Source organism: Papaver somniferum, unplaced genomic scaffold, assembly GCF_003573695.1.
Source record: "Papaver somniferum cultivar HN1 unplaced genomic scaffold, ASM357369v1 unplaced-scaffold_118, whole genome shotgun sequence".
Classification (NCBI taxonomy): Eukaryota; Viridiplantae; Streptophyta; class Magnoliopsida; order Ranunculales; family Papaveraceae; genus Papaver; species Papaver somniferum.
Genome location: NW_020620825.1, coordinates 6,676,657 through 6,687,856, shown reverse-complemented (window position 1 = coordinate 6,687,856; position 11,200 = coordinate 6,676,657). Strand labels below are relative to the sequence as shown.

General features: G+C 34.9%; 2 protein-coding genes across 3 annotated transcripts; both read right to left on the bottom strand.

Moving 5' to 3' along the window:
- Positions 1–587: 587 nt before the first annotated feature.
- Positions 588–1,250, bottom strand: LOC113330469. Its single transcript, XM_026577278.1, has one exon. The coding sequence runs from the start codon at positions 1,248–1,250 to the stop codon at positions 588–590; it is 663 nt and encodes a 220-aa protein (XP_026433063.1).
- Positions 1,251–3,484: 2,234 nt separating this feature from the next.
- Positions 3,485–9,725, bottom strand: LOC113330741 (BEL1-like homeodomain protein 4). 2 transcript variants are annotated; one of them, XM_026577578.1, is made up of 6 exons: positions 9,213–9,725; positions 7,591–9,034; positions 6,569–6,857; positions 6,396–6,492; positions 5,641–5,701; positions 3,485–4,359 (listed from the first exon to the last, which is right to left on the bottom strand). In XM_026577578.1, exons 2-6 carry the CDS (start codon positions 8,965–8,967, stop codon positions 3,673–3,675), a joined length of 2,511 nt encoding a protein of 836 aa, XP_026433363.1. In that variant the 5' UTR covers positions 8,968–9,034; positions 9,213–9,725; the 3' UTR covers positions 3,485–3,672. The 2 variants fall into 2 exon arrangements, with proteins under 2 accessions (XP_026433363.1, XP_026433364.1); XM_026577579.1 differs by having other exon boundaries at positions 7,591–9,031.
- Between the last annotated feature and the right edge of the window lie 1,475 nt (positions 9,726–11,200).

Below are 11,200 nucleotides of genomic sequence, written 5' to 3'. Positions count from 1 at the left end.
TCGAGATGCAGGCTACTGGAACTGAGTTGTTGTTATCTGGCAGCTGCTGCACCAGCCAATCATAACATGCTCTGACACGGAAGCCTCCATTTAAAGAACATCTTACCTCATCTTACGCTTCATCCACCAGAGATGGGGGAACTCCTAAATCTTCAAACAAGGATAACATTTCAGGGATCTCTGCTGGTGTCAAATTTCTTCTAAATTTCAAATCCCAGACTGCATTGGCCACCACCTCTTTTGTGACTGCAGTTTTTTGAGTTGAGAGCTTGTAAATGTTGGGGTATTTGATTTTGAGAGCATGAGTGCCACACCATTTTTCCTATCAAAAGCTAACAACATCTCCTCTTTTAATTTCATAGACAACAACATTCTCAACTATCTTTTTATGTTTTTGAATTCATTTTCATATATCTCTTCCTTGAGGGTTGCTTGAATCTTTGACCCATAAGTCCTTTGGTCTAGCTTTCATCTTCTCTTGAATGACTCTTCTCCATAGGATTTTCTTTTCTCTTGTGGATATCCATGACCACTTAGCTAAGAGTGCTTTATTTGTGAGATTTAAATTTCTAGTGCCCAATCCTCCTTTATTCTTTGGTAAACAAACTCTCTCCCATGCTACCCAATTGGTTTTCCTTGTATCTGCTGAGGAGCCCCACAAGAAGTATCTCATAATTTGGTTGAGCTTTTTCTCCACTCTGACTAGCATTGACATAAAGTAGAGGTAAGCTGGATAGAGTAGCTTTAATTAAGACCAATCTTCCAGCTTTTGTGAAGAATTTCCTTTTCCACAAAGATAATTTCTTTTGTAATTTTTCAATCACCACCTCCCAAATAGCTGAACATCTGGCTGTAGCTCCCACTGGCAGACCCAAATATTTCAGTGGCAAGATCTCTATTTTACAATTCATAATCTCTGCAATAGCATCTATCTTATGCTCAGTACCAATGCTTATAACATCACTTTTAGAAAAGTTTACACTTAAGCCTGTAATTTCCCCAAAGATTTGCAGGATGATAACCAAGTTTTCAGCTTCTTCTTCTTTTGCATCTAAAAACACCAATGTGTCATCTACAAATTGTAGGTGAGAGACTTGAATTGAGTTAATTGAGAAGCCTGAAATTATTTGAAGTTGTACTGCATTCTTCATAAGCTTGGAGAAAACTTCAGCTACTAAGATGAATAAGAAAGGTGGGATCCCCTTGTAGTAAACCCTTTTGAGGTTTGAATTTTTGAGTGGAGCTATCATTCACTAAGAGAGAGTGTTGAGTTGAAGTCACACACCATTCAATCCAAATAAGCCATTTGGGACCAAAACTAGAGATTTTTAACACCTTACTGATTGTGTACCAGCTTACATTATCAAATGCCTTTTGGATATCAAGTTTACACAAAATTTCAGGATGTTTGTTTTTAAATATGGTATCGATCAATTCCGCTGCAATGAGAATACTATCCAGTATTTGCTTATCTGAGATGAAAGCACCTTGGGTTTCTGATATCAATTTGGGTAGAACTGACTTGAATCTGTTAGTAAGGACCTTTAAGATAACCTTATAGACACTGCTGACAAGACTAATTGGTCTAAAGTCTTGAGGACTACCCACTTGATCTTCTTTTTGGAATTAAGCTAATGAAAGAGCAATTAGTACTCCAATCCATTTTTTGTTGTTCCTAAATTCTTGGATTACTGCCATAAAATCCTTCTTGATCACTTCCCAAGCTATTTTATAAAATTTCATATTGTAACCATCAAGCCCCGGGGATTTTTTGCTCTTGAACCTTTTAATAACATTCCACACTTCCCCTTCTTCAATTTTCCTTTCAACCGAAATGCCTTCCTCAACTGAGATTTTAGTATCGCACTCTAATTTTCGGAAACACCTTCTCTCCTCTCTATCACCTCTTCTATCAGGAGAAAAAAACCCAACCGCCAGCAATATCTTCCTGCTCAGATCTGGTCCGTTTAAGGCTGGATCTGAGCAGGTTCTTTCAATCTTTATTGTTTTATTAGCTTATATTTAAGTTTTGAATTATTTTTATTATGTTTTCTTATCTACGCCATGATGGTGGTTTTGTCTTCTCTTCTATAGAGGTTTATCTTGGCTTTAATGGCTATTCTTGGTTACTTTATTGGGTATATAGGTCACTAGCAAAGCTCTCCAATGACGAAACCATCATCTTTGTTGTCTCCGGCGACAAAATCTTCACCGGAATCTTCATCCTTGAATTATCCGACAATATGAAAACTTCATCAACATTGTTTTTGACGATGAAAGCTTCATGACTAGGTTTAAGAGATTTGAGCAAATCACTCCTACTTTGGGAGCACATCTTTCTAAGAAGAAAAACAAATTTAATAGTTGGAATTTAATTTCCAAGAAAAACCATCACTCCTACGACTTATTCGGTTCTCATTCATACTTGTATTTGGTCTACACCGATAATCCTTCTCTTTCTCTTATCGGATTTCTCGAAATTGTACTTTTACGTTATGTTTCTTTGTATTTTCTTATTTTCGATTTTAAACCCCATTGTATCCTTGAATTTTTATTTATGAAAATGTATTTTCTTATAAAAAAAACTGAAATTTTAGTGAAAACATCATTTAATTTAGGTCTTATTTTGGGCTTGTCTTGGAAAAGATTGAAAAAGCAAGATGAGATCTCCTCTTTGAAGTCTTCTTGACAACATTTATCAGCACCATTGATTACCAATTTCTGCACAGTATTCCTTCTTCTTCTACCATTTGCTAATGAATGAAATATTTTGTATTTGCATCACCTTCCTTCACATGTTGAATTTTAGCCCTTGTCACCCATTTTCTTGCTTTATCTATATTCATCTTTTTTAGCTCAACTCTCCATCGTACCCTGTCATTGAATTGTTGCTGTGAGAGGGCAGCATTCCACTGCAGTGCATTTAATTGAATTGGCGACTCAATTTCCAAACTCTTATATTTCATCTTAATCACTTTCTCAATCGCATCTACACAGAAGACTTGCTATCGTGCTGTGGAAAGGTGCAATACAAGTGTAATCGTCGAAACTGCTAACTAGCAATAACGTACCGACACATCTTGTGGCTTCAATAGACATTTCTGTTAATGACAGATATATCTCTTTCTTGTGCATCTCCATCTATCTGCCCTAATAAGTCTAAACATAGTCTATGTGTTTGTATAGGCGCATTCAAAACTCTTAGCTCATCAAAGATGCTTCTCTCCCTTTCATTCTGGTCCCTAATGGTTTAATTTACTTAGTCAAAGCGTGCATATAATCACAAGTTAATGCATAATTGATTAAACAATAAGATTTTAATTTCAATTTTTTAGTGATTTTTTTTGTGTTTTCTAATGAGATGCAGACATTTTGTCTAACTTGTAAAATCAAATATCCCCTCCTATACCAACCGAAAATATATACACTTAACAATCTCTTCTATTATATTTTTATTATGAGCGAATTATTTTTTTTTCTTCCAAAGGTTGCCAATTATTTACGTTACATTCCCAAATTTTCCCCAAAGAAAAGAAAAGGATTTCATAACAAATTTTTAAATATACAGTTTAAACAAATTTTAGCTAGGTGACTTGGTCTAAATTTCTAATTTACTTCTCAAAATGATAAGACAAAATGCTAATTATATACTATGTAATTTTTAATCAGCCTCTAAAATCGATCTCTAACCGGAAACCGATTCTGGGTAGGCACATTTCCAGCATGTCGAAGCCCTAAGGTGAGAGATACATCGCCAGAAGCTGTTCCAAATCTTACAAGTGTTGATTCCATATCGTGATGAGCATTCGAAACCGATGAGGAGGTCGACCCGTATTCATGTGTCACTAGGCTGTTGTTTAGTGTCATACGACCCCGACTGCCCGTGTCATTTCCTAACATCCTTTGTTGATTATTGCTCAATATTATGGATGAAGGTGGTATGTCATTATTATGAAACGTAGAGCTGGTAGTGTAGATATTATTTGTAGTTTCTGATGAGCAATTCATATTGATTGCATTGAGTGATGATGATGACGACGATGGGTCATTTTCTATGGCATCAATTTCGGATCTCATGCCTGCAGCTGCTGCTATAACTGTTGCGTCTGTTGTTGTTGCTGCAGTTGGTTGAGTTGTTGTAATTGGTTGTGATGGTGGTGTCGTATTTGTTGTTGTTTTTTGGTAGTCTTGCTGTTGGTTGCTGTTTCTCGCTCTATGAAATTGATGATATTGGTCTCTCTCATCATGATCTGTTGTTGTTGTTGTCATCTCTTCTGCTTCTTTGCTTTCTTGTTGGTACATTTCTTCCACCATGGGTTTCCACAATCTAACTCTGGCATTTATGAACCAATTTGATACCTACAATACAAAATGCAAAGAAAAGAAGAAAATATGCACACAAATTCAAAAAACAATAATATACATGTGAAGATAAGAATTAAGGGGAGATATTATTTATTGGATTTGTGTGGTGTGTAGTAAAAATGAGGGAAGGCAGGGACCATATATATGTATGTTGATATAGATAGATACCTAGAGATTTAGTTTCATTCATCATTGTTCTTATCATAAAATCAGAGACATAAATATGCTTCAATGAAAGACAAACAAATCCAATAATAGTGGAACCAAGGTCAAAACATTATCTAGCTAGGGTTATAATGCATTCAATTTCCCCTGACAGTATATTTAAACAACACAGACACATGTGCTCATTTTACAATTACTTTCATATGGATACTAGAATTTATGACTGAATATTACTCCAGTATTATGCATACATAAGTTTTGTCTTTTCAGAAAGAGAAATTCATTACTAATAATACGGTAGTAATAAACGGCACCTACTATTATCACTTTCATATGGAGTATAATTCAAACAGTGTAAGTGAAATCAGAAGAATAGATTTGATGAGTTTTTAGTTAAATGTTTAACTACTACTCTTATTATCATTTAGTATATTTTAAACAAATGGATTACTGTTGATCTCATAAAACAATTGATATAATATGCAATAAGTAGTACTATAACTTAAGAGATTATCTGATAGGACTCTTCAACTTATGTGAATGGGATGGTATAGACATTTGACAAGGAATTAGAAATAAACAAAACACCAGAAGGACAGTTGTTTGGTTAGATGTCTTCCAATAATTTTGTTGGATTAATGCCTAGAAGAATGCAATTGGACTGACCAAGGGTAAAATCTTAGATTTCTGGTACAGGTCCCTAATTATAATTTAAAATTGTCTTATTCTTGCAAATAAAATCTATTAGTACTATTTAAATCAAAACTATACTGTGTTGTTGGAATAATTTTTTTTTTAACAAACCATGGGCAACATCAAAATGGGCAAAAAGTGAAATGTCTTATTTCCTCTTGTAGCTGTACTTTCTATACATTTTTATAAATTGATATGATCAAATTTATCATTATCATTACTATGAAAAGGGGTGGAAACAAAAGTAATAAAGAAATAACAGGATTATGAAATATAACCTATTTCCATGCAAGTTATTATTATTTTACTTCCCCTATATACCTTTTGTTTTGTTTTGTTATTCTAGCTACCTATGCTATCTAGGGTTTTTAATGAAGCATGAATGAACCCTGAAGAAAGACAATGACATTGACAAACCTGATTCCTTGATAAACCAGTCTGACGAGCTAACAAATGCTTATCTGCATCACTAGGGTACCTGAAATATGATCAGCCAAAAAAAAACAGAATCAAAGTTTGACATCATCGTAATCTAGTTAGCTTTAGGTACTAGCTACTAGCTAGCAGTCGTACTAGATGGGATTGATCATGTTTTTCTAAGAAAGATATCAATCTAAAGAGCAGCAGAGAGGGACAAGTGCCATAATGCTGCATCTCTTTAAGCATCACCAAGGCAAGGACATCGAATGATTAAAGAAAAAGATATAGAGGAGAGAAATTATAATAATGATAATAATAATAATGCATTGTTCATTTCATTTCAAAGCTGTAAATAAGTTTGTTCTCGTTGTGAGAGGTAACTAACTCATAAAGGACAATAAAGGACACACGTCACACACCTATTTTCAGCTATCTGGAAGCATTAAGCAAAAAGAGAAATTAAAGTTCTTTTTTCTTTTTTATAGCGTCAGCTTTACTCAATTTCAAGACAACATCAATCCAAAGACTCTGAACCACTGAGCATATCACTGTTCTAGCTAATAATTAATAAGTTTTCACTATTCATGAATCTACATATACACAGAAGGAGAATTAATTGTGTAGTTTATTTAATTCGAAAAAAATATGATCATTGGTTCAATTATTTTTTGTGATTATAATTTTGTCTTATATATATATATATTTGAAAACAAATATTAGGGCTAAAGTTTATGATAGAAGATAGCACGTACGGGTGAAGAAAATGCTCAAAAAGCCACGCTCTTAGAATGGTGACAGAACGTTCCGGCAACCCTCTTTGAGGTCTCCAAGCTTCTTGCTCCATCATACCTATACCAAAACATGCAATTCCCATTATTGAACAGTAGATATGTGCAAAACTTGGAATTTATTTCACTATTATTACCCATTTGATGAAATGCTCGTTGTTGCCGAAGACTTTGGTCGAGTAAACGAAGACGAGGTGTTTCTCCTTTAGTAACCCCAGAGCCTGAAGTTCCTTCTTTATCACCAAGAAGTTCAGATGTTTGTTTTAATTGAGTCGAGATTGCATCTTTAAGACATCGAAAATGTCCTGACATTGCTTTTTGAGCTAGTGTTGTATATGGAGTTGATGCACCATAACCCATTACTGAATCAAATGTGTTCACCACCATTTGCATTTGTTCGCAGTAGTAGTTGTATCTTCTGTCAACCTATATATATACATATATATATATATATATATACATATAGATCAAGATCATCAAGTATTCATCAGTCTCTAATTATAGTAGCTAGATGACAACAAACATAACCTTATTCTATAAAACCCACTCTGTTCAGTTTCAATGAGAAAATGCATGTAATGAAACAGTTGGTATTTTATGGCATGATACTAGAAGAAAGAAAGATAAAAAGAAGGAGAAAACATGAATAAATGCTTTGAAATAAAGCCTGTCAACAAGGAATGATTGTTCTTGGGAAGAAAGAAAGAGAGAATATGTTTGGATTCCATTCATTATTTCTGTCACTCTATTGGCAAGTAAAATCCATGTCTAAAATATTTAGTAAAAAAGAGAATCCAACAACATACAGAAACAATAAGTTAGCAAAAAAAAAAAAAATTTGTTTAAATATATGGGTTACGTTTTCTTCTTTCTAGCGTATAGGATTTTTGTCTATAGTCTTAAGACTAGCCTTGTTTATTGCTGCTGCTATAGTTTCACCATAAAATATTTTGATGTAAACGTAGTAAAACTAATATGATAACATGAATTCCAATCCCAATTTTTAAGAATTTGGGAGAAAAAGATTTGCTTAATCCTCCAATAGAAATGTATGTTATACCTGCCGGCCAAACAATTCATTTTCTTTTCTCAAGAGACTTTGCGAAACAAAAACTAATTATTGAAACTAATGTGGAGATTAGAAAGAGAGAATACATGCCTCATCAAGCATGGATAGTAGGGAAACTTTCTTCCTCTGATGTTCAATCCTATCAGCCGCTGATAAAGGAGGAGTGACATCCTTGGAAGATGAAGAAGACCCAGCAATATTATCCCCACCACCACCACCACTACCACCAACTTGATTAGTGTTAGGGTTTGAGTTTCTCCTAGCAAGCCTTTTATGATTCTTCAGATGATGATGTCCTCTACTTCCAACACTACAAAACTCTTCTAACAATTCTTGAGTAGCTTTCATATATTTAGAATTCCTTAAAACATTCACTACTCCAACTGTTGAAGGAGATGAAAATCCACCATGAACTTGGTGGTGGTGGTGTTGTTGTTGGCTACTACTACTAAGTAGGTTACCATGACCCAATCCTTGCAAACGTAAGGGTTGCAGATGTTGTTGTTGTTGTTGATGAGGTGGGTGGTGATGATGACTTCCTAAATTCTCTAATTGTTGGTTGTAATAGAAAAACCCACCATCACCCATTCTAAATTCTTCTTGTTTTGCTGCTTCTAAGTGTTGTAATGAAGACAGAGAAAGTGAAAGTCCACCAATTTTACCAGTAGTAGCAGTACTACTATTAACTACCTCTACATTATCGTTATTACTTGGCACCCATGTCATGAATTGACTAACTGATATTGGATTACCATCAAACGTTACTTCTTCCGCTGCCGCTGCCGCTGCTGCCGTAGATAGATGAAACCCTTGAAGATGTTGTTGGTGCTGCTGTTGTTGTTGTTGTGGTGGTGGAGGAGAAGGTGATCTTTGTTGAGGGTTCATTTGGAATAGTTGCATGGCAGCAGCAGATGATGAACTAGGCCGGCTTAGTAATCGATAATTCATGGACATTTGATTCTGTTCTTCCAGCATGTCGGTCGACGTTGTTGTAGGGATTGACTGGAAATTGAACATTTCTGATAACATACCTGCTCCTGTTTCATATCCAACGGGAAGCTGATGATGATGATGATGACTAGTTGAAGCTTGATCTTCTTCTAAAGAACCCATAGGTGCTGCTGCTACCGTCGGTTGTTCATATCCTTGAACCCTAAATCTGTTAATATCTCTTTGGCTGCTGCTAGGTTGATCAGCCATCTGTTGATCTTGACTGTGCAACGTCGTCGTCGATCTATCAAACCCATTTGAGAAATTGATGATCCTTTGATGAAAGCCTTGGGACATAGAATTATTTACAAAATTAAGCTCTATTTTTGATACGAAACTACTACTATTTCTAGTAGCAGTACTCTTGTTGATGATGTGCTGAATTGATGAGCGGCGATGATGATGGTGATCAGAGAATAGATGCAAAGGTAGTACTTGTATTCTTGTTGGTGTTGTTGCTACTGCTACTACTTCCATGTTATTATTAGTATCTTCTTCATCATCATATCTCTTGCTTTTAATACCGATCTCTTTAAATTTGCTGCTAATAAAAGAAGAACACATATGATTGTTGAGTTTGATATCATCATCATCAGTATATAATTGAATTTCAGAAACTGGTACTGAATTTGATGAGAAATTAAATATATATAGTGCAAATATCAGTCAAAAAAAAAAAACAAAAGCAGATGAATAGTAAAGAGAGTTAATTAATAGCTTACTGATAAGCAAACTTTTGCGGGAATATGATGATCTCTTCTTCTTCTTCTTTGGTGTTTGTTCCTTCACCTGATAGCAGAAAAAGGGCTTGTAAGTGCTGTGTGTAAAAGCTTAATAAAACTTAGACGTATACATCGTTTTCCTTAATTCCTCTTGTATGGGGGAATATCAAGCAAAGTCTCTCTTCTTCAACTTGTCTCTCCCTGTCTCTCTAGTCTGCTATCTCTTTCTCTCTTTTCTTTCTCTTTGTTTGCTGCTTTCTCAGTTCTTCAATCGCCTTCTTGAAAAGAGATGGAAGCAGATCAAGTAAAGAGTAGAAGGAAGAAACAAATAAAAATAAACGATTATATAAAAAACTTAGGACTCATCATCACTCATCTCTCTCTCTCTTTCTCTGTCTATATATCTTTTTCTCAGATGGATGATGAAAGACTTAGGAACAGCTTAGCCAGTAGCTGCTAGCTATATGTGTGTGTATGAGAAGGATAGACCGGTAGAGTGAGCAGTGAGCATAGAGAAGGACGAGAAAAGGTCGCTTTTTCACTCTATAGATAGTCTAGTACCACATTTTCTTTTTAGCATTTTTTTAAAAATCAATATGTGTCTGGAGTATAGACACCACCAACACAAGATTCCATTGATTTTATTTATTTTTATTTTTGAAAAGAAAAGAAAAGAGTTGGAAGGAATACCCTACCCCATTCTCGAAGGTTGACGTAAATTAAAGTTATGATAGTATGATTTAAACCTTCAACAGCTGATTGGAAAGAAAAATGAATTAATCCTTCAACAGGAAATGACCTAGGGAGTTTCGTGATCATTAGCCATCTTAATCTGAATTGATCGAGCTCGAGGCATGGATGTTAAGTGCCTGTCTTTTTTAAATTGGTTCCGTAGCTGGTAACTGGTATCCGCGTGAAAAGGTAACTTTTGGCGGTGACGATGATATATTATTCATCGTGTAAAACATTTTAATTAAAACTAGTCAAATTCTAGAAATGTAGCCGTCTGGTAGAGGAGTTTGACCTTTTTTTTTTGTTTTTCCCCAGAAGCCAATAAGATTTCTATAAATGATAAAGTATTTAGGCTCATTTCTTTTTAGAGAGAGCAGTCCTTATGTGATTTGTTCATTTTTCTCTCATTATGGACTTGATTTTTTTTTATTTTTTTTTTAATAAACAAGGAATCTTTTGATTAATGGGATTTCAAGGTTACAATGAGCTTAAGATCGAAAATAAGAGAATACAAAGTAAGAAGAATATACCGTAAGAGTAAAATACCGAGAAATCCGACAAGAGAAAGAGAAGGATTACCGGAGTAAGACAAATACAAGTATGAATAAAATCCAATTAAATCGGAAGAAGGATGATTTTTCTCGGAATTAAATTCCAAGCATTTAATTTGTTTTTCTTCTTTAGAAAGAAATGCTCCCAAAGTAGGAGTGATTTGCTCAAATCTCTTGTAAATAGTGATGAAGCTTCCGTCGTCAAAAAGACCACCGATGAATATTTCGTCGCTGGATAAGTTGATGATGAAGATTCCGATGAAGAGTTCGTCGCCGGAGACAACAAAGATGGAGATTTCGTCGTTGGAGAGCATCACTATTGATCTTAGAACCCAACCCGATAACCCAAAATTGCCATTAAAGCGAAGATAAACCTCAAAAGAGTAGATGAAACCACGAAAACGGTGTAGATAAATAGAAAACATAATAAAAAACTAAACTAATCTACTAACTAACCTAGAAAGCAAGGAATAATTTTTGGACTAGATCTGAGCAGAGAAGGGTTGTTTTTGATGGTTTTGTTGGAGAAGGAGTGAGAGAGAGGAGAGAGAGGAGAGAAAACATGAAAAACAGATGAGCAAACTAACAAATTTGTTGTTTTGTTGAGTGAGGACGATCATTAACCGTGCGCTTAATGAAGAGTCGCGCGGACGCAGTAAATTCGCTTGCGGATTCATCAAAACCGCGCGGATTCTTGTAACCCGC